General features: G+C 41.4%; 1 protein-coding gene across 1 annotated transcript in view; it reads left to right on the forward strand.

Moving 5' to 3' along the window:
• RYR2 (ryanodine receptor 2) overlaps positions 1-22,622 on the forward strand; it is a 644,069-nt gene that overhangs the window by 30,086 nt on the left and 591,361 nt on the right. Inside the window, 3 exon segments of the mRNA XM_032609082.1 lie at positions 2,281-2,312; positions 2,423-2,505; positions 12,736-12,812. Coding sequence (XP_032464973.1) covers positions 2,281-2,312; positions 2,423-2,505; positions 12,736-12,812 — 192 coding nt within the window.

Consider the following 22,622-nt stretch of genomic DNA (forward strand, 5'->3'; position numbering starts at 1 on the left):
GTTCTTGTGAACATGCATTCATCATTTCTAAATGTCATCTAATTATTTAGAAATTACTTGTCCCCCCAAACACCAAAATATCATTTGTTGTTGTCTTGGCTTATGGTATGAATGGGCTGCTGTGTGTAATTGCCTTTTTGCTAGGTGAAATATGCTTCTAATATCTTGCCCTGTTTTAAAAATAAACATGACTGGAATTTTACCTTCACATTTGTAAATGTATAACATAACTGGAATATTTTAAGCAAAACATGGTAAAGCAAGCAGATCTGCTTAGAGCCCTAGAAGTAATTGTACCATTTGTACCTAAGTAGGTTTTTGTTGTATGGATAATTCATATACTGTAGGCATGATACGTTGTTGAGTGAAAATTCTAAGAACGAGAAACACTTAAACTCCTACCTTCTATGAACTGTTAGCACATAAAAGTCCATATCTAAAAATTCCCCTAAAATTAATTGTTTAATATTGATTTAGCTATAGTTTGGACATCTTCCCCCCCCCTCCTCTTCATTTCATTTCTTGAGTGCTTATTGTGTAAAGTCATTATTCTAGGTGCTGGGGATTCAGTGGTGACAAAATAAACATCCTCCTCTCGTGAAATGTACTTTGGAAGATGGAGAGATTCTGACAATAAGCAAAATAAGCGAGGTGATGGCAGACAGGGATATTGTTCTGAAGAAGAAAACAACCACACAGCAGTGGGAAAGAGAGCAATATGGGGGTTGAGAGTAAGAGGGAGGGCATTTTAGGCAGGTGCAGTCCGATTATCCTTCCGTGGATGTGCTGCTTGGGTCGAGTCATGAATGATGAAGAGGAGCCAGCTCTGGAAAGAGCTAGAGGAAGAGCCTTCCATGCAGAGAAGCAGCCAGTGCCAGGCTCTTAGGCAGGGGAAGCTGGGCAGGTTGGAGGGCATCGTGGCAGGGGTACAGCCAGCACGTAGAGCCGAGGGAGGCGGGAGACGCAGGGTTCAAATGAGGACTTGAACTCTCATAACGCCTGGAGCAGTGACTCTTTTCTGTCTCAGCCCGGTGGCCCAAGGGTGCCAGTGACTCACAGAAGCTGGCGGACTAATTATAAAGTGAGACTAAAGAGAAGCAAGATGGTAGTTAATTGAAGTGAAGGTATCATTTCATTTCACGCTCATCACAAGCCTGTGTTTTAAACGTTTACAATAAATGTTTGTTAAGGTGCTTTGTATGGGTACAAGGAGTAATTAGCAAATAAAAGAGGTTGTTATCCTACAAATATAGAAAATCTTTCAAAAAAGCATTGAGAAAGTTACCTGTGACTTATGGTCAGATGTTGAACTACTGTGTTATAGAGCTGGATGAAGATACAGCTGATGCAAAACACAGAACCTGCCTTAAAAGTCATTCTAGGAACCAGAATAGGTGTAGGTATTACGTGTATGTGTAGGTGTAGCAGTTGGTGCAGGGGCACATGTAGAAGTAGGTACAGGTATATTTGTAGATACAGGAGCAGGTGTAGGCGTACGTGTAGGTGTAGGTGTAGGAGGATGGGTGTAGGAGCAGGAGTGGGGTCTGGTGGGGGAGGCAGAGGCGTATGTGTATGCAGGACCCCTGTGGTTGTAATCTGAGTTCTAAGTAGTTCTAGGATTTCTTACAGGTTTCTGAAGGGTATTGGTTATGGTAAAGAGAGAGAGGCCAAATGGGTAGACTTTTCTTGAAAATAGGTCCTCCCATTAAAAATGTTTTAAAATATAGTGCTTTAAAATGTCTATTACAATATGTAATTGTATATATGGAATGAATATGTGGAATGAAGCCCTTGCCAAACGAGTGAAACCCATCATCAAGTCTATGGGGGTAGAGGACTTTCCGGTTTTAACCCTTCTGGCCACACAGTTACAACCCCCCAAGCCTCTCCGGTTGGTGACTACCTGCAGAGAAAATACAGCAGTGATATTAATATCTGGATCAGGGTGCCTGTGATTTATATGATCTCACTTCCATATACTCATTTTCTTACTAGGTTTTAGAAACCTTTGCAGCTCAGTGCATTAGGTAATCTGCCTGTTGATACATTGGCTATTAACTATTGCACTATCAAGATATTATCAGTGATTCTCTAGGGACAAGCAAAAATCTCCGAGACTCCTCTGAAAGTTGTTATTCAAAAACCTGCTTTCATCAGAGTTTCTCTAATTATGCAGTGCAGTGATGTAGAAAAAGGCTGCAGTAGATTCGTCTGCACTTGCCTCGTTGCTTCAGATTTCTGTGTTCACAATGAGTAATGTACTTAATGCTTCCCAAACAGGTGGACGATCAGAGAGCTCTATGCAAACACAAGTAGGTTGCTAGCTGGAATATCAACGCTTTGACTCAGGAGTTTCTCTGCTTTGCACCCAAAAGGTTAAAAGCACTTTTCATTCTTGTCCCCATCGTGTTTCCTGAACCAGGCTCTCTTTGCCTTGACATCAGTGTCTGCTAAGCAGCAACCTGGCTTGGCTGTGCCCTATGAACGTGTGCAGACCTTTGAGAAGTGAGTAGCAAGTTCATCAGTCTGGCTTAAATGGTCTCCATTCTCACCACTGCTGTTTGGGCATAATTAAATCGCTAATTCATTCTTCCCGTCACAGAGCTGTTATTCCTCTTTAACCAAGTACTTAATGTATGGTCACAAAAGATAAATTTCATCAGTAGGTCCTCTCCCTAGACTTTGAATTTTGTTTGCTCTTGGGTGGGTGAAGCTCCTTATGCTTCCCAGGTATGGATTCAGACTAACTTTTTATGCATGATTTTTCATTTCCTGTGTAGGCATTAGAAAATTGGCCAGACGCATTAAGAGTTTGAACTTCCATGGTAAAAGATTAGTGTACTTAATTTTATTTAATTTAAAAGAGGTAATTCCAAGGGTGTACTTGATTGTGGTAGATTCATCATTAGGAGAATTAAAAATGTTTCATTTTTCTTCATTCACTCTAGTTTAATATTTAAACAAGGTATTAAATGAGTTTAGAGAGCAGTGCATTTATAATAAATTCTGAGTGTGGCTCAGAGTTTTCCTCAAGGATTTTGAGTTTTAATCTGTTCTCAGATTAGTGGCAATGTTAAAAAAAAAAAAATTGTAAACAACCAGTGTGTTCTTGTTACTGTCCAGTTGGCCTCCCTTTTGTGAGCTGGTTTCTTACCCAGCTCCAAGGCACCATCTTTTCCAGCAAGGGAACAGTGTGCCAGTTAGTTACCACCTGTGAGGAGCATTATTAAGAGGTTAGAGGTGAGATCCGGAAAATTAATGTCACCTAGTTCATCGACCAGTGTGCAGAGGAAAAAACAGAGATGATAATTTAAAAGATATTCTTCCATCCTCGATACCCATTTTGTTTAAAGAGGAAAGCTGGTGCTCCAATGAGTACCACATCCTCATAAAGCCAGTAACAAAATAGATATACCTTCCTTAGGAGGTGTAAAAATAGATGTGAAAGGCAAGAAAATATTTTGAGAAATTTACCAAATTTTCTTTTGCCCTGGGATGCTTCTGGCAAAACCAGGTTTATTGCCTTATTTTCTTTAAGTTCACTGTGCGTACAGTGTTGGGATAGGAGGAACTGCCGGCATCACCTGGGTATGGTTGTGACTGGGGAGCCCCAAGGAGGTTCCCGAGGACCCCAGACTTTCCCCTTTCGGGGACAGTGGTTTACCTATGCCATGCCATATCCACAGAATGATGGGTGTTAGATCCTCAGTAAGGTTGCTTGCTGTGTTTAAGTACTTGGGATATCAAATGCCAGAAGGCTGCTAGTATGAACTCTTGGCTGGTGTGCACCTGGGTAATCCTATCGCCCGTTTCAAGTTCATAGTAACATGTTAAGGTTATTATTATTACTATTAAGGTATTGTTTACCTGACTTTTCGGATGAGGAAAAAAGAGATGCAGAAAGATTGGAAACTAGGTGCCTTGCTGTAGCTGCTACAGGTGCAACGAATGACCCTTTCACTTAGCTTCTCAGTGCATCCAGATAGCGTTAGAGGCAGCTCTGAGAATAAAAAAAAAAGGAAGCACCCACATAATTTATGTGTGCGTCTTGCTCTGTAGCTAACTGCTTCTACTGGGCTTTGGGACTGCAGACAATTGGTTTGAGGCCTGGCACTGTTGCTTATTAGCTGTGTGCCTTGGACACATTACTTAATCTGTCCAAAGCTGAATCTCGTCATTTGTAAAACAGAGACAGTCATAAAATAGAACGCATCTCACTGGGTTGTGGGAGAGTTACAAGAGAGATGTGTTAGTGTCGTGCCTGTCAGTTCTCCGTGACTGTTAGCTAGTGATACTCTGATGGTTCCTTCTTTGTAAAAAAAATTTATTTTATTGAAGTACAGCTGATTTACAATGTTGTGTTAATTTCTGCTGTACAGCACAGTGATTCAGTCATTTATATATATATATATATATACACACACACACACACATATATATATATATACACATTCTTTTTCATATTCTTTTCCATTATGGTTTATCACAGGATACTGAATATACTTGCCTGTGCTCTACAGTAGGACCTTGTTGTTTATCCATTCTACATATAATAGTTTGCACCTGCTAATTGTGATGGTTACTTCTGTGAGAAGACACACTGACCACCAGCTCAGAAGAGCTGCAGGAGAGAGAGTAGTGAGGTCACGTGACAGTCTTTCACCTCAGGAGTGATTGGCCTCTTTTTCTGCATCTTAAATTTTCCACATAGATGGGCTGGGAAATCCACACACTGTAAATGTCCGTCCGTATCATGTGCAAAGGCAGTTTTTATGCATGATTTTTCATTTCCTGTGTAGGCATTAGAAAATTGGCCAGATGCATTAAAAGAGTTTGACCTTCCATGGTAAAAGATTAGTGTACTTAATTTTATTTAATTTAAAAGAGATAATTCCAACGGTACTTGCTTATGGTTTTCAACATTAGGAGAGTTAAAAATGTTTCATTTTTCTTCATTCACTCTAGTTTAATATTTAAGCAAGGTATTAAATGAGTTTAGAGAGTGGCACATTTATAATAAACTCTGAGTGTGGCTCAGAGTTTTCCTCAAGGATTTTGAGTTTTAATCTGTCCCCAGATTAGTGGCGATGTTAAAAAAAAAATTGTAAACAACCAGTGTGTTCTTGTTACTATACACTCGGCCTCCCTTTTTTTTTTTTTTTTTTTTTTTTTTTTGCGGTACGCGGGTCTCTCACTGTTGTGGCCTCTCCTGTTGTGGAGCACAGGCTCCGAATGCGCAGGCTCAGCGGCCATGGCTCGCGGGCCCAGCCGCTCCGCGGCACGTGGGATCTTCCTGGACCGGGGCACGAATCCGTACCCCCTGTATTGGCAGGCGGACTCTCAACCACTGCGCCACCAGGGAAGCCCGGCCTCCCTTTTGTGATCTGGTTTCTTGCCCAGCTCCAAGGCACCATCTTTAGTTACTGTCTCCTAAACTGTGCTCCCTTAGAACTGAACTTTGACTTCAGATAATCCAACTCTCTCTAGATGATCTTTCCCATTTATGAACCTTCCCTCCTCCACTGCCCACCTGCTGCCCCCTACCCTTAACCTCCGCCTTCACTGACCCCAGTGTCCTGTTGGAGGTCCACCATCATCCCCTGCGCTATGGCACCTTCCTGTGGTAGTGCTCAAGGCAGTGACTTGCAGTTGTGTATTTAGTTCTTTATTTTCCCCTTCGACCTTATCTGAAAATTTCCCATCTTGTGTTCTTTCTGGTATACCTGTTGCCCTTTCAAATAACAGCGAAGTTGGGGGGGATACGTTTAAATCGTGCTAAGTATTTAGGAATAATTTCATAATGGGACTCTTTTGGACTCTGCTGTTATAAATACTCGAACAATGACCCAGGATCAGGAGTCAGTCATATTTGTAAAGCATTTCAATTACTAGTGAGGGCAAGGTGATCGATGTCACATTTAAAAAAAACCAAGTCCCTGAGTTATGTAAGTTGATCAACGAAGGTTAAAAAACACTCTGTGAATAAGGTTTTCTATTTGCAGCATTTCTTAACATTTTTCTCCAGATTTTAAGTGTGTTATCGTGAGTCAGCCTTTATGATTGCAAAGCCTTGGTCTTGTTAATAATGTATAACTTCCAAATGAGTCATGAGCTTATGCATAGCTTTTGAGTATGCAAATTTTATAATACTCATACTCTGAAGGCTTATATTTTTCTGTTTATTTAAAAGTGTTAGGTCTCATTTGCATTGCATTTTACAGCTATATTATGTCCTATTTATTTATTTATTTATTTACGGCTGTGTTGGGTCTTCGTTGCTGCGCGTGGGCTTTCTCTAGTTGTGGCGAGTGGGGGCTACTCTTCGTTGCGGAGTGCAGGCTTCTCATTGCAGTGGCTTCTCGCTGCGGAGCACGGGCGGTAGGTGCGTGGGCTTCAGTAGTTGTGGCATGCGGGCTCAGTAGTTGTGGCTCACAGGCTCTAGAGTGCAGGCTCAGTAGTTGTGGCACACGGGCTTTGTTGCTCCACAGCATGTGGGATCTTCCTGGACCAGGGCTTGAGCCTGGGTCCCCTGCATTGGCAGGTGGATTCTTAACCACTGTGCCACTAGGGGAGTCCCTTATGTCCTATATAATCTCTACATGTCACATTCAGTCTAGATAGTGTCCCCTGAGGGCTTTAATTATATGCTGTAGTTCTTGAATTCTTTTATGTACTTTTCAGAAATAATCTCTTCTCTTTATTTTTATTATGGTGGATCTTAAAAATGGTTGCTCTGTAACCTGGTGTCATAGATGTCAGTCTTCTGGAAGAGTTTTCAGATTTATTTTCTTTTATGGCCTTTAGGACATTTTGTATTACTTTAGAGTCATGCCCATAACCCCATGTGTGATGTCTCTCTCTATATACCTACATACTTATATACCCATGCTTTCATGTGCATGTGTGCATTTGTAGTATATTTGAAAATCAGTTGTGTTGCGCTTGTTTTAGTAGAGATCATTGAACCATTGATGTGGTTTATATATACCATTGGTTTGGTATATAAAGCACCATTTCTTAATGCCTGTGGCCTATCTTGTATATAATTTTGAATGACTTTGAAACTACAAATATCTCTGACTGCAGTCAGTGTGCCCTAAGATAGTCCTAGCTAGCACAGCCTCTGTTCGGTCCCAGGTTCACCCTGCATTCCTCATTTACAGAAGAAGGACCTGTAAGAAGGTCCTTCCCTATATTGACAGCCGTAATTTGGAAAACCCATAGCAGGCCTTCTATTTTCCTACCCAGTAGCGTTGGCACTGTTAGTGTTGGGCACATTGTAGATGTGATGGGTTGGAAAGTTAATTTTAAAATTATAATAATTTCCTATTAGCTCAGACAAACGGCCAGTGTTGTATTACTCACATTGACATTGTAAAATTTCCTCATTATAATTGACAATGATGCCTTCTTTACTTTAAAATACACTATCAAATATAAACGTCCGTGGTTATGAAATCACAAAAAATGGTCGAAAGATGATTTTATTGGGCTCTGTCACTTAGTTGTATTGAGTATTGTTTGAAATAAGTACACCCTTGGTCTTGACTTGGAAATCTTGCTGATTAAAAGAAACCCCAAATATTAGTATCACTGGTTTTGTTAGTACTACATGAGCTTTATTATTTTTATTGGCTTTCCTGAATTTGATCAAATTGTCAGTACTTTCTGTACCTTGGGAACTATGTGTTCTTAAAAAAAGTAAAAAATCTTTAACACTGCAGGTGTTAACATTTTGCTTGGGATCACAATGAAAATATTGACACTTTATTTGATAGAGTTGATAGAAAATCCTTCATTTGCATTTTACTACTGTGTGTCTGGTGAAGATGTTTTTTTTTTTTTGCGGTACGTGGGCCTCCCACTGCTGTGGCCTCTCCCGCCGCGGAACACAGGCTCCGGACGCGCAGGCCTAGCAGCCATGGCTCACGGGCCCAGCCGCTTCGTGGCATGTGGGATCCTCCTGGACCGGGGCACGAACCCGTGCTCCCTGCATCAGCAGGCAGACTCCCAACCGCTGCGCCACCAGGGAAGCCCGTGGTGAAGATGTTCTTTAACTTTGTATGAAAGCTTATTAGAAAGTTCAGGAATACACAGTACTTCCAGAAAACTGTGTACCTGAAACAAGTTAATATGCGGAACAGGTACATGTGTCAGATGTTTAATTATGGGGGAGGAAATGATATCTTGATATTTACTGAGATTACCAGTGCTTTTGCATATAGAATAACTGATCTTTTTGTAAATAAAAAGATAGTCTTTAGTGTATGTTAGGTTGTCCTTCAAAATAGTACCTCCTTATCAGTCTCACAAAGCATGGAGATTGCCTTTGGCTTTGACTGTATTTCTCTGCTCTCTTGCTGGCAGTATCTTTGCCCAGCTCCTTCTGAATTGGTTAATACATGATAAAGTCAGCTGTCTGCTTTGGAATTGCTCTGTGATTTTAGGACATGATGCAACATACATAGCAAATTTGATCTTAAAATTCTTTTCAAAGTTATTAAACGTTAGATATTTAAAATCATGTTACAGTTATGTAAATTATAAAACCTAGGAATAAACTGAAAATGTGTGAGTACACCCCCCAGTGTAAGGAGCATTTTCAACTTCACTAGATCCCTGTGAGCATTTTCCTGATTGGAATTCCTAGTGTTAGTGAGTCCAAGGTTGTAGTGCTCGCTACATGACAGGCCAATAAATTGAGAGACAGGTTGTTGGGACAAGGAACAGTGACTTTATTTGGAAAGCTAGAAGACTGAGAAGATGGTGGACTAGTGTCCCAAAGAACCATCTTCCCTGAGTTAGAATTCAGGCTTCTTTTATATGAAAAGGGGGAGGAGATATGGTTGGTTGTTGCACACTTCTTGGTGTCAGAATCCTTTGTTCTGTGTAGGTCACATCATGATGTTCCTGATGTTCCTGTAAACCTCCCACAAGACAAATGTTATTCTCTGTTCTGCAACTTTTAATCTCTGTATGAATGGAAAAGTGTTATATCTGTAAAGGTCAGAGCCTTGAGAATAGGCTATTCTGTTTATTTCAGGCTATAGGCAACATTATTAACTTGTAGCAAAAGTAATAGAATAGAAAGGTTAAAGTAAAAGAAAGATCTAATATGGAGTCAGACTTGTTCTTCTCTGTTACACTAGTTTGCAGTCAATAATCTCTGTCTTGACTTTTGTTCTTGTTCTCTTGCTTTTTTGTTTTTAAAAGCCCCATATGACTTACTTGCTTGTTTTTGAAATTTAAAAATGATTTCACATGCTATAAGTGTGATCTATTGCAACTTGCTGTTTTCACTTAACATTATGTTTCTGATTGATCCACATTGATGCTCGTAGCTACAGATCAGTTATTTTCACAAGTGTATAGTATTCCATTTCATAAATATATATATATATATATATATGTATTGCGATTTATTTATACACACTACTTGCTGATGGTGATTGGATTGCTCCTTTTTTTTTTTTTTTTTTTTTTTAACTCTAGCTGCCACAAACCATCCTGTATATGTCTTCTGATGTACAGGTGCAAGAAGTTTTTAGGATTTACACCTAGAAGGGGAATTACTGGGTTGTAGGGTATGGGCATGTTTAAGTTCACAATATAAAGCCAAATTGTTTTACAGAGTTTTCAAAGAAATATACATAATGTTTATACGTGGGAAAAAATACGTTTTCCAGGGTAACAAATGAACATTATATGACAGAGCCAGATTGTTTTCCAGAGTTTTACGACATGTAGTCGCACCAGAGAAATGTAAGAATTCTGCATGTTCAACGTCCTTGCCATACTTGATACTGTCAGACATTAATTTTTGCCAGTTAGGGTTGTAAAATAAAATCTCACTGTGGTTTTAATTATTATTTCTCTGATTCCTGATGTGCTCATATATCTTTTCATATGGTTATTGGCTATTTATCTTTCTTCTTCTGGAAATACTTTGTCTATTCAGTTGTCATTTTTCTTATTTTCTTTGTATTTTCAAGATACTGCTTCTTTGTCCACGATGTGCTGCGAACATCTTTCTTCCTTCAGTTATTGGCTTGTCTTTTTCACACTCTTTATAAAGCTCTATGGTAAACAGGCTTTCTTAGTTCTTATAGTAGGAGAATTTGTGTATTATTTTTCTTTATAGTTAGGACTTCTTTTTTTTTTTTTTTTTTTTTTGCGGTATGCGGGCCTCTCACTGCTGTGGCCTCTCCCGCTGTGGAGCACAGGCTCCGGACGCGCAGGCTCAGCGGCCATGGCTCACGGGCCCAGCCGCTCCGCGGCATGTGGGATCTTCCCGGACCGGGGCATGAACCCATGTCCCCTGCATTGGCAGGCGGACTCTCAACCACTGCACCATCACGGAAGCCCTAGTTAGGACTTTTTTATGTTTGGTTTCAGAAATCCTTCTCTCCTCCAAGGTTATAGAGATTCTGAAAAAAATTTTCTTCTCAGAATTTCAGAGTTTTACTTTCAACCTTTAAGTCCTTAATAACCATCAGTTTTATTAGTGTGTACTCTGTGGTGTGAGGTAGATATCTAATATTATTTTTCCATATTATTATGCTATTGCCCTAGTGCTATTTATTGAATTAGACCATTTTTGCTCATTGCCGCCTTTGTCCCCTGTGTGTTTCTGACCTCTCTATTCTGTTAAGGTTCTCTTTCCCTGTGCTCACACTATCCTGCCTGTAATTACAATAGCTACTGTACGATAGATACTGAGATATCTTTTAGGGCAACCCTTGCTTTTCTTCAAGAGTGTCCTGATGAGCAAGTGTTATCTCTGCCATATGGCAGGTCACAGAGAAACACAAATAGTACTGGGATTTCTGCATTGCTTTCACCCATCCTCTCAAGTATTTCAGGTAGATTCACTAAAACAACTAACCGCTGATGAGGTTAACCACATTGTATTTAACCCAGTCTTTCTCGTTGTATTTTTTATAGGCAAGTTTGAAGATTTAGCAGTAAATTTAGATGCTGGTGTTAGAGTCTATTTGTAATCTTCCAGGAAATTCTCTAATTTTAGGAGGCTAGGAATGCCTTAAGAAGCCCTTGCAATGGTCCTGCAGAAGAGGGGAGGAAGAAGCAGCAGAGAGGAAGAGCCACTATTTATCAGAACTTACGGATTCTAACTATTAAACTCTTTGTCGTGTCATTTCAGTTAACTTCTAACATCTTGGCGATAGGATTATTCCTCTTGTCCTGTAGCTGAGGAAACTGACTCGAGGGGGAGGTAACTCAGCGGAGGTCACACGGCTCCCAGGTGTCTGATCAGGGCTCCACGCCCATCTGTGTCCAGAGCCCCCATGCTTCGCACTCACACCAGCTGCCCCAGCCACTGTGCCCTGTCAGATGGGCTCTGGGCTGGGCACAGCGGGAGGCACGCAGAGGTAGGGCAGCCCTTCCCATCAGTCTGGGTCTCGTGCTTCCCGTTATCCTCGCAGAGCTCCATCCTGGGCCTGAATTCTGCTTGACTGACCAAGAGGATGAGCGTGCCCTTTGTGAACAGGAGGACAGGGCAAGGTGCCAGAGTGGCCCTGGCTTTCTGACCACATTTCAGGTCTGTGACACTGTTAAGCGATAAGACTTTGATTCTGGGTGGTCTGTTGATAGGGGATCTAGCTTACTGAACGGCATCTTTGTTATCCACGATGGGCCACCGTGAGATGCTAAGGGCAGCTCAAGATCCTCAGTGATGGAGGCTTGCTGGGAGATAGAGCCTTGGATGATGGCCTGGTAAGTGAATGCTGCATTTCAGTCCCCTGGTCTAGAAAGCAAGACTCTTAGGGGGCTGAGAGGAGGGGGAAAGGGCGTGAGAACAGGGCAGGTGATGACTGACAGTGGAGGATTCCGGGCTGCCCACCCCAAGCTCTTATAGCCCTCGTCTGTTCTCCCTCCCTGAGCTGCTCTGTGTGGCCTGCGTTTCACATTTCTTTCTCTTTTGGACCTTGGTTTCTCTTTTGATTGCTGTCTGGTAACTGACCTTGTGGCCCCTTTGTTTCTAATACACAGTTCGACTTTATGTCTTCTGAGACTTACTTTCCCAACTTCTGATCTTTTAGTGTAAGTCCTCTTTTTCTGCTCTGTCTTTCTGGTCATCTCAGATGATGATGATTATAATAAATACAACAACAACAGCAATAACAATAATAGTAATTATTATTGCTGACCCTCACCGAGTAGATTGAGCCCCTGCTCTAGGTGCTTTCATGAATTATCTCATCTAATGCTCACAGTAGTGCAAGAGAGAGGGTCCAATGATTATTCCCACGTTAAGTCTTTTACTCCAGGTCAGGCTTGTTGGTGGGCGGTGGAGGCAAGATTTGAACTCAGGCGGGGAGCTCCAGAGGACTTTAACATCCAGGCATCCCTCACCAGGGATGTCCGAGCTGCGCAGGATGTGTCAATGATTTGGTTTAGATGCTGTGGCAGAGCTGGGCCTGCTGGGACTTCTGTTTGCATAGTTGGCTCTGGTTTACCTCAACTAGAAACAATGTGGTACAGAGGGTATCAAAGCAGCCAGCCCTCCAGCCTCAGTGTCCTAGAGAAACCACCACTGCACGATGGCTGCTTAAGGTAATTCAGGTCTTGTATACGTGCTGAACGGTTGCAAACTAGGTTCTGTATGCAGAGGCTTAAGAAAGTGGATGATACAGTTTTCAGAAAGAGAAGGATTAGTGGTGACATAATTTTATTGAAATCTATAATTCCTGTAACAGCTGACTTGTTATATAGCGGTCGATTCAGAAGGACTAGAGTCAGGATCTTGCCGGCAAAGAGCAGTGGCTTCTTGTCACCAGACCTGGTACATGGTAAGTTGTAGTTCAGTTGCAGGCAGCTGTGGCCTGGAACTGCAGACTTGGTCTTCAGTTTCTTTTTGAATTATGAAACATCTGGCACAGACAGAAGAACGCATGCTGTATACATGCAGGTCATGTGACTTAAACATAAAAGGAAGCTCCCTGTTCTTCCTGATCCCATTCCAGGGCTCACCTCCCTTCCCTGGAAACTGCCACTCTCTTGGTCTTATTTTTTCATTCTCTTGCTTTCCTTTATTTTTACTGGAAGAATCACAAATATACTTCTAAACAATATATTTTTAGAGTTTTTCACTTTTGAACTTTATAAAAATAATATCACCTATAATATGTATATATATATTATTTGGTGATTTGGTTATATTATTATGTGGTGTGAACATACAGAATTATAAAAAATCTATTTTTTTTTTTGTTTTCAGAGTTTGGATTCAGGGCAGTATATTTGAGGGACCCACAAAGAAGGCCAGGAAGATTTTAAAAGTAGGAAGGAGCAGAACATTTAGGCATTCCAGAGCAGCATAAGGAGGGTAGATTTTATTCCAAATCCAGTAATACTTCATCAAGGGATTCTAAATAGGGACTGATATGGTGGAATTTATAAGCAATTACCTCATCTTTATCTTTTACAATACCCTGCTTATCTGAGGAAGCAACCATGAAAGCTGATAACTCTGGTATAGCATGATAAGTGAAAAACATTAGTGGGTCAACCAGACTGCGATTCAGTTTACTGTGCGTTGATTCAGGCAATGGCAAGTGGCTGTTCTTTGATGGGAAAATCCTGACTTTGGTCCTGAATCAGTCACCACATAACAAGTTGGCTATTACAGGAATTACAAATTTGAACAAGTTATAAATCACAAAAGCCTTTTTTTTTTTGGCGGTATGCGGGCCTCTCACTGTTGTGGCTTCTCCCGCTGCGGAGCACAGGCTCCGGACGCACAGGTTCAGCAGCCATGGCTCACGGGCCCAGCCGCTCTGTGGCATGTGGGATCCTCCCGGACCGGGGCACAAACCTGTGTCCCCTGCATCGGCAGGCAGACTCTCAACCACTGCGCCACCAGGGAAGCCCACAAAAACCTCTTTTTCAAAAATGTATCATCCCATTTTCTTAACCCTTTGCATGCAGAATCTACTTTGCATACATCTGCTCTATTTGTTAGTGAAATCCTAGACAAACCGTAGTTAAAAGTTAGGTGGAGGAAGAGAACCTGTGAAAAAGGTCTGGAAAAGGTAAGTTAGAAGAAAAGCACTGGAACCAGGAGAGAAGAATTTAGAGGAAGGCATATTTACACTCGGTTTATTAAAAAGGTGGCGACCGGCAGGCCCAATTGAAGCCTGCTGGGTTGAGAACTACAAATAGCCCTTTGGATTTGCCAGTGGGGAGGCCATTGATGACCTTTTCATGGCAGTTTTAGGGAAGACCGGGGGCGGGGGCGGGGAGCGGTGTGTGGAAATGACCAGGTACCTAATGAAGGAACATGTATTTAAATGTTAATATGACATATTCAGATGAGGAGAAAGAATTTCCAGAGAGTGCAGGTAAGGACTGTACATAGAAACGAGCTGAGGAGACACTGTTCAGGTAACCTTAGAAAGAAAGTAAAATGTTACAGTTGAGATTAGGGCTGATGGACAGACGGGAGATGGACTGGGTGACCTTCCAGTGCCCTTCCCAAAGTCAGATCCAGTATTATATCTCATGCTTTGTTCCCTTTGCTAAAATACCAGTGATATGGGACAGGGGTGGGAGAGAAGGGATGGCTTTTCTCTGTAAAAGAGGGCAGCTGATTCCGTTGAGTTTATCTGACAACTGAAGGCAAAGCTTCATGTGGCACGTCAGTTTTCTGGGTGTCAGCGACTAGAACTGCGCAACTCCAGGTACTTCAGGGAAGGAGGTTCTAAAACACTGTAGGACTGTGCCGTTAAATGGATCAGGGCTTACGACACAATCCTTTGCACATAATTTGTTGCTTTAGGAAGCTGCCTGGGTCACTTTCCCTTTCTGGGAGTGCCTGTCCTAGTGACGATGTGGAACCTTGAAGGGGGTGTGCTGGGTGGGGCGTGGTGGGCCTTCAGGGAGGCAGCAGCAACCTGGCCTGGCACAGTGCATGGGGCCTCTGGGAGCATCCTGCCTCCCCCGGAAAACCTGTGTTCCAAGACTCCATGGCTGTGAAGAAGGGTATTGGGTGCAAAGGGGCAGGCGGGGCTGGAGTGAGGACTGAAGGCTGATTCCTCTTGCTGCAGTCTTGGGAGGGCACGAGGCTCCTGTTCTTTCTTTCAGTTATGAGATGGAAAGATGCCGACTCAGCTTTATCTACTCGAGATGATGCAAGTTTTCTCAAATTATGGAATACAATTTACAAGAAAAGAACAACTTTCCAGGAACCATTAATTTCATCAAGGATGTATTTTTTTTTTCCGGAGGCTTACATAATTTATTTTCTGTTAAGTTATAGGCGTAATTGCAGAATAGTCTTTGACAAAAATAATACTTACGTTGTCCGCTTTTATTTAAAAATTAGATAATGATTGACTTCAGCTATTACTAAAGTGCCACTGGGGTACGATGGTTGTCTATAAGTGATCTCTGATGTTCACAGTCTTGTTTTTGTGCATTATGGTTGTTTATCATATGGTACTGCTATTTTTCCAGAATCATACATTTCTTTGTAGCTTTTTATTTTAAAAATGTTTTGCTTAAAAGTATACAGAACCGGGCTTCCCTGGTGGCGCAGTGGTTGAGAGTCCGCCTGCCGATGCAGGGGACACGGGTTCGTGCCCCGGTCTGGGAGGATCCCACATGCCGCGGAGCGGCTGGGCCCGTGAGCCATGGCCGCTGAGCCTGCGCGTCCGGAGCCTGTCCTCCGCAACGGGAGAGGCCACAACAGTGAGAGGCCCGCGTAACGCATAAAAAAAAAAAAAAAAAAAAAAGTATACAGAACCTACTGTATTCCCATCTGAAAAAGTCTTTACACAAAAAAGTTCTGACCATCACTATTTTACAGGTATAGTTGGCATAACATATTTCAATTTCAACGTGTTTCTCCAAATTTACTTTAGTTAGGTTTTGTGCCCTGTTATGGACTGAATGTGTCCTCCTCAAAATTCATGTGTTGAAACCTTATCCCTAAGGTGATGGTGTTAGGAGGTGATTAGGTCATGAGGGTGGAGCCCTCATGAATGGGATTAGTGCCCTTATAAAAGAGGGTCCAGAGAGCTCCCTCTACTGTCTGCCATGTGAAGGTACAGTGAGAAGTCAGCAGTCTGTGACCTGAAGAGGGTTCTCATCAGAACCCAACTATACTGTCACCTGATCTTGGACTTGCAGCCTTTAGAACCATGAGAAATAAATGTCTGTTGTTTACAAGCCACCCAGTCTGTGGTACTTTGTTACAGCGGCCTGAATGGACTAAGACATGCTCCTTCTATCTAAAGCAGAGCTTGTTATCTTTCCTTGGAGCACTCCTTTACTCCACAGATCCCCTATCACCAGCTCCTTCACCTGTGGTTCATCTTTAGATTGGCACCCCTTGGATTCAAAAGAAGTGTCTCAGACTCTCAGTCCAGTAACAAACAGCACACCCCTGAGTACTTACTGTGTGCACTGGGGATGCAGCCACGCAGAAGACACAGTTACCTGCCTCCATAACTCACGGTCCATTTGGGAAGGTGAATGAAGGATAAAGTGAGTGGACATTCTCAGGCAGTGGTCACAAGACTCGTCTTTCGGGAACAGTTAGACTTCTGTACATAACACGTGACACCGAGGAGACTAAGGAAGCATCAGCATCTGGCTCTTCTTTTGCTGCTCTGTGCATCACAGTCAGTTGCTGCAGAGCTTCTGGCAGCTGTGTCATGCAGGCTTCAGTTCACCTGAAGTTTGAACAGCTTGGAAAACAACAGTGCTTGCTCCTTAGGTGCCTGGCCAAAAGGTTTCATTGCCAGGATTGTCCTGACACGAAAGGTTTCGTTGCCAGGATTGTCCTGACATGAATCTATTTCTGGGTCTCCGGTCCTTGATTTCTTAGGTTTCAGGGGGTCTGAGGGCTATTCTCCAGAACCTCACAGGTCTGTAACCTGGGAGCTGCTTCCCCCCTGGTAATCCAAAGCCCTCTTGTGGGTAAATGATGCATCCCGTGTCATGAGAGATGAGCTCTTGTCTTATAGGACTTTATCGTTGTGAATTAGAAAAATATTTTTCTGTCTATTACATTTCTCTGTATGTAGTTTCCAGACATAATTACGACCTGTGGCAAAGTCTCCCTATTATAATGCTTGGGTAGTACGTTTAGAACTATTTTAATGCAAGCATTATGGTTATGTTTGCCTCTTTTATAACATACGATTACAGATGTAAAAACAAATACATGGTCCTATGAGATCCTTAGTATATATATGAGGGGAAATCTGGATCCCACTGTCAGACTGTTGCAGTGGTGTTGATTTCAGTTTAACTGGACCACATGGCTCTGAATATTGACGTTGTTTTGATTTTTTGACTTGTAAGGTGACAGTGATCCCCAGTGTTTGGTTAGATAGTTTGATTTACAGTTGTCTGATTTCAACTTTGATTACCAAATTGAAGGCTAAATTCTGGATGATTATTCTGGGCATTTCCTCCAGTGGAACAACAGAAACAGAATAAGATCCACTTGCATAATAGACCTGCGTCACTGTGTCCTTTCCCATATGTCCCCAGAAATCGCATCATCTTGATTTGCTGTTGAAAACAGAGAGAAAACCCTTAAAAAAAAAAAAGTAACTATTCACTTTTCCCTGTGGTTATGAGTGTCACTGAAACCCGCAGTAAGTTTTCAGACTCTGGACATATTTGTGTCAAATGACTGCAGAGCTCATAGGCTGCAGAGGACGCAGCCAGCATCTCGAGGCCCCCGGAGAGCCTGGCTCTGATAGCTGCGTCTGTGCTACTGCAGCATTTTGGGTAGCTCTGGGGCCTGCACCGACCAGTGAGGGTAACCCAGGGAAAGGAGATCAGCTTTCCATCACCTCCAAAAGCCAGAGCTAGAGCTCACTGCAGCCTTGCCGAAGCCTGGATCTGTGCTAAGTTCACAAAGTCAATCGATGGGACCCTTCAGAGCCCCGCCCCCCCAATTCAGATTAGAGTTGTAATAGAAATGCAGTGATGAGAATGTCATAGACTTTCATTATGAAATTGCTCCCTTGGCGCAAGGCAGACGACAAAATTGCAGAATCTCGTATGGACTGACAGATTTGGGGGATTATTTTAAGAACCCAAGGTCCTCCCCAAACTGTATCTGTGAAGGCTTGGATTTCTTAAATTTGAGTTTTCAGTTGCAATTTGCTTTTTTGTGGTTGTGTCCATGAAAAATCTTAAAGCTCTTTTCTGTCTGTCACGTTATGCATACTTCTAAAGGATCTTTTCTTTTCACACTTGGATTTAACTTCTTCTTCTCTTTGCCCAGATCACTAAAGCCATGTGGCTGAGCCAGCAGCACCAGCCAGGTCTCAGGGTCCCCAGTCCTTAAGCAGCTAGTTTGAGATGAGGGAGCTGAAATTGATCAGGGCCCACTGACTGCTGTTCTGGTGAAGGAATGTCATGATATATACCTGCTGTGATGTGCCTGTGCAAGGTCGCTGAATGAGTATGCTTCTGCTGTAAATATATTTCCACAAAGGTGGTTTTCTGTCATTTACTTAGAAGTTTAGGTCAACAGTGATACAAATGAACTTATTTACAAAACAGAAACAGACTCACAGACTTAGAGAAGGAACCGCGGTGGGAGGGGGAAGAAGGGTGGGAGAGAGGAATAGGTTGGGAGTTTGGGAGTGACATGTACACACTACTGTATTTAAAATAGATAACCAATAAGGACCTACTGTATAGCACAGGGAACTCTGCTCAATATTCTGTAATAAATGGGAAAAGAATTTGAAAAAGAATAGATACATGTATATAACTGAATCACTTTGCTGTACACCTGAAACTGACACAACATTATTAATGAGCTATATACTCCAGTATAAAATAAGCATTTTAAAAAAAGGAAGGATAAGAGTGAGAGACTCCTCATCTGGGGTAGGTATTGTAAGCTCTCTCTGTAATAAAAATGGGAAATCCACAGGGGGCACCATGCTTAAGTTTTCTAAAGCTCAGCATTGCTTTTTTGTCTGTTCATTTCTGTTTAATTAGGAAAAGATGGCATCCTTCATGGGTTTTATTCTCTGGTCTAGGTGAGTGTTCAGGGATGGTGTTAGGTCATGTGACATATAGCACAGCACTCAGCAGGACAGGCTGGGAGTCATGCAATTCTTACCAGAATGTGACCTCTCTAAGCCTCAGTATTTTATATGAAATGGAGACAGTAATTCTCATCTAACACTGTTGGGATTATTATATCAGAAAATACATGTAAAGCTCCTAGCCCGGCACCTGGTATATATGCTCACTAAGTGTTAGCACTTACCATTATGCCATTTAAAATTTATTCTTAGGTGACTTTATCTGTGGAGTCTAGTGTTGCAATGTTATTTTGTAGTCTCAATATCAACTGCCTCAGATTTTTTAACAGAGTTTTTGTTTTGTATCTTGTTTTTTTTTTCATTTTTTAATTATGGCAATAAACATATAACATTAAAATTCCATCTTCATCATTTTTAAGTATACAGTTCACTAGCGTTCAGTATTATCACATTGTCGTAACAAATCTCTAGGACTTTTTCATCTTGCGGAACTGAAACTCTATACCCATTAAAAACGAATTCCTTCACCTCCTCCCTGCCTTGGCAACCACCTTTCAGTTTTCAGTTTTTATGATTTTGATGACATTAGGTATATGATGGAATCACATAGTATTTACCCTCTTGGGACTGGCTTATTTTGCTTAGCATAATGTCTTCCAGGTTTACCTATGTTGTATCATGTGACAGGATTTACTTTTTTAAGGCTGCGTAATATTCCACTGTATGTATACATCACATTTTCTTTATCTGTTCATCTTTTGGTGGACCTTTGGGTTGCTTCCACCTCTTGTAGTGTGAATAGTGCTGCAATGAACATAGGTGTGCAAGTATCTCTTCAAGATCCTGCTTTGAATTGTTTTGGATAAATGCCTAGAAGGGGGATTGCTTGATCATATAGTAATTCTATTTTTAAATTTCTGAGGAACTCACATATGGTTTTTTCCATAATGGCTGCACCACTTCACATTCCTGCCAACAGCGCACAAAGGTTCTAACTTCTCCGCGTCCTTGCCAACATCTGTTATTTTATGTTCTTTTGTTAACGGCCATCCTAAGCAGTGTGATGCGGTATCTCATTGTGGTTTTGATTTGTATTTCTTTTGCAATTAGTGACGCTGAGCATCTTCTTATATGCCTGCTGACCATTTGTATATCTTCTTTGGAGAATTGTTTATTTAAGTCCTTTGCCTATTACAAATATTTTTATGTTGTTGAGCTGTAGAAATTCTTTACATATTCTGGATATTACCTCCTTAACCAATATATTATTTACACATATTTTATCCCATTATATAGGTTGCCTTTCCACTCTGTTGATTGTTTTCCTTTGATGTACAGACGTTTTTAAGTTTGATATAGTCCAATTTATTGTTATTTTTTTCTTGCGTTGCCTGTGCTTTTGATGACATATCCAAGAACTCATTGCCAGATCCAGTGTGCTGAAACTTTCATGCTGTGTTTTCCTCTAGGACGTTTTTAGTTTTAGGTCTTAGGTTTAGGTCTTTAATCCATTTTAGTTTATGTATTTATTAAAAAAATTTTTAATTGAAGTATATTTGATTTACAGTATTGCATTAGTTTCAGGTGTATAGCATAGTGATTCAGTTTTTATTTTTGGCAAATTATATTCCATTATATGTTATTAAAAGATGTTGGATATAATTCCCTGTGGTATACAGTAAATCCTTGTTGCTTATCTTTTTTATTTAGAGTAGTTGTATCTCTTACTCCCATACTCCTGATTTGTCCCTCCCCGCTTCCTTTTCCCCTTTGGTAGCCAGAAGATCGTCTTCTATGTCTGTGAGTCTGTTTCTGTCTTGTATGTAAACTCATATTTATTATTTTTTAGCTTTTGTAGTTAATTTTGTATATGGTGTAAGGTAGAGGTCCAGCTTTGCTCTTTTGCATGTGGATATCCAGTTTTCCCAACACGATTTGTTGAAGAGACTGTCTTTTTCCCATTGTGTACTCTTTTAACACTCTCGTTGCAAATCATTTGATCATATACCCAAAGGTTTTTTTCTGGACTCTGTTCTGTTTAATCAATCTGTATATCTGTCTTTATGGCAGTATCACACAGTCTTTATGACTTTTGCATTGTAGTATATTTTGAAATCAGGAAATGTAAGGCCTCCAGCTTTGTTCTTCTTTTTCAGAATTGTTTTGGCTATTCAAGTTCCCCTGAGATTCTGTATGAATTTTAGGATTTTTTTTCTCTTTCTGCAAAGAATACCATTGGGATTTTGACAGGGCTTGCATTGAATCTTGACTGCCTTAGATTTTATCAGACAAAACTGTTCGCCATTTTTTTTTTTTTTTTTTTTGCGGTACGCGGGCCTCTCACTGTTGTGGCCTCTCCCGTTGCGGAGCAACAGGCTCCGGACGCGCAGGCTCAGCGGCCATGGCTCACGGGCCCAGCCGCTCCGCGGCATGTGGGATCCTCCCACACCGGGGCACGAACCCGTGTCCCCTGCATCGGCAGGCGGACTCTCAACCACTGCGCCACCAGGGAAGCCCTGTTCGCCATTTTTAACAAGAAAAGTGAGCTGTTGGCTATAAAACAACATTTCTTTTGCTGCAGTGTGGCTTGTGTTGCCAAGTTTGTGTTCTGATCGAGGCCAGATAAAGGGCAGCACAATCAAACCACGCAATGCTGTCGGTAGGCAAGTAATCTCTAGCTCTATAAGATGAAAAGACGATTTTAGCCGCTTTTGATCTGATTTAATGATAGAACCAGGGAGCATTTATTATTCTTGCTGACAGATATCAGTGTTATGTGAAAAACTCTCAAATGACTATTTAAAATATCAAATGACTGATAGAAATTTTTTCCAAAGGAAGAAGTGGGTGATAGGAGTTTTCTGTTGTTGCTGCCCTTGTGATTATTACTTACTGAGTAATATATGCTCCATTTTTAGGTCAGGTCCCTTCAGTAAGACTAAGTGGATTTGGTGTATGCAAGTCCCTGATTACCCATGACCACACCTTTTCGAATTTCTTCCAGGCCCTCATCCCAAAACCACAGTGACATAGTTGGGGTAGGAGTTTCTGTAGAATGTTCAGTTCCAGGAGACTAAACTCGCAGGGATGGGGTGACTTGTCCAAGGCCTGGTGGCTCTGGGGGACAGAGCCAAGACTCGACTGAACAAAATCATTTCAGATGGCATTTAATACATTGATTAGTCATTCTAAATTCTGTGAACTCAACTTACGTAACAGAAGCTGCACATTCAACTGTTCAGCCAATTAATTAGCCTTTGGACGGTGCTTTACACAGGAGTCAAAAGATCATGGGAGACAGTAAGCATCTGAAAATTCAAGAGAGGGAGGAAGGCGGAGGGCAGTTATTTTCACCTAGAACAGAGCAATGTAAAGTACATTAAGTATAACTTACTAAAAGCCGATTTTTTTGATTTTCTTGATTTTTTTATTTTGCTCTACTTAAGTGTACTTTTTCAAGTTAAGAATAACTGTACAAAACAGAAACAGATGCACAGATTTCGAAAACAGACTTACGGTTATCAAAGGGGAGGAGGGATAAATTACGATGTTGGGATAAATATATACACACTACTG

The sequence above is a fragment of the Phocoena sinus genome, chromosome 16 (genome assembly GCF_008692025.1).
Source record: "Phocoena sinus isolate mPhoSin1 chromosome 16, mPhoSin1.pri, whole genome shotgun sequence".
NCBI lineage: Eukaryota > Metazoa > Chordata > Mammalia > Artiodactyla > Phocoenidae > Phocoena > Phocoena sinus.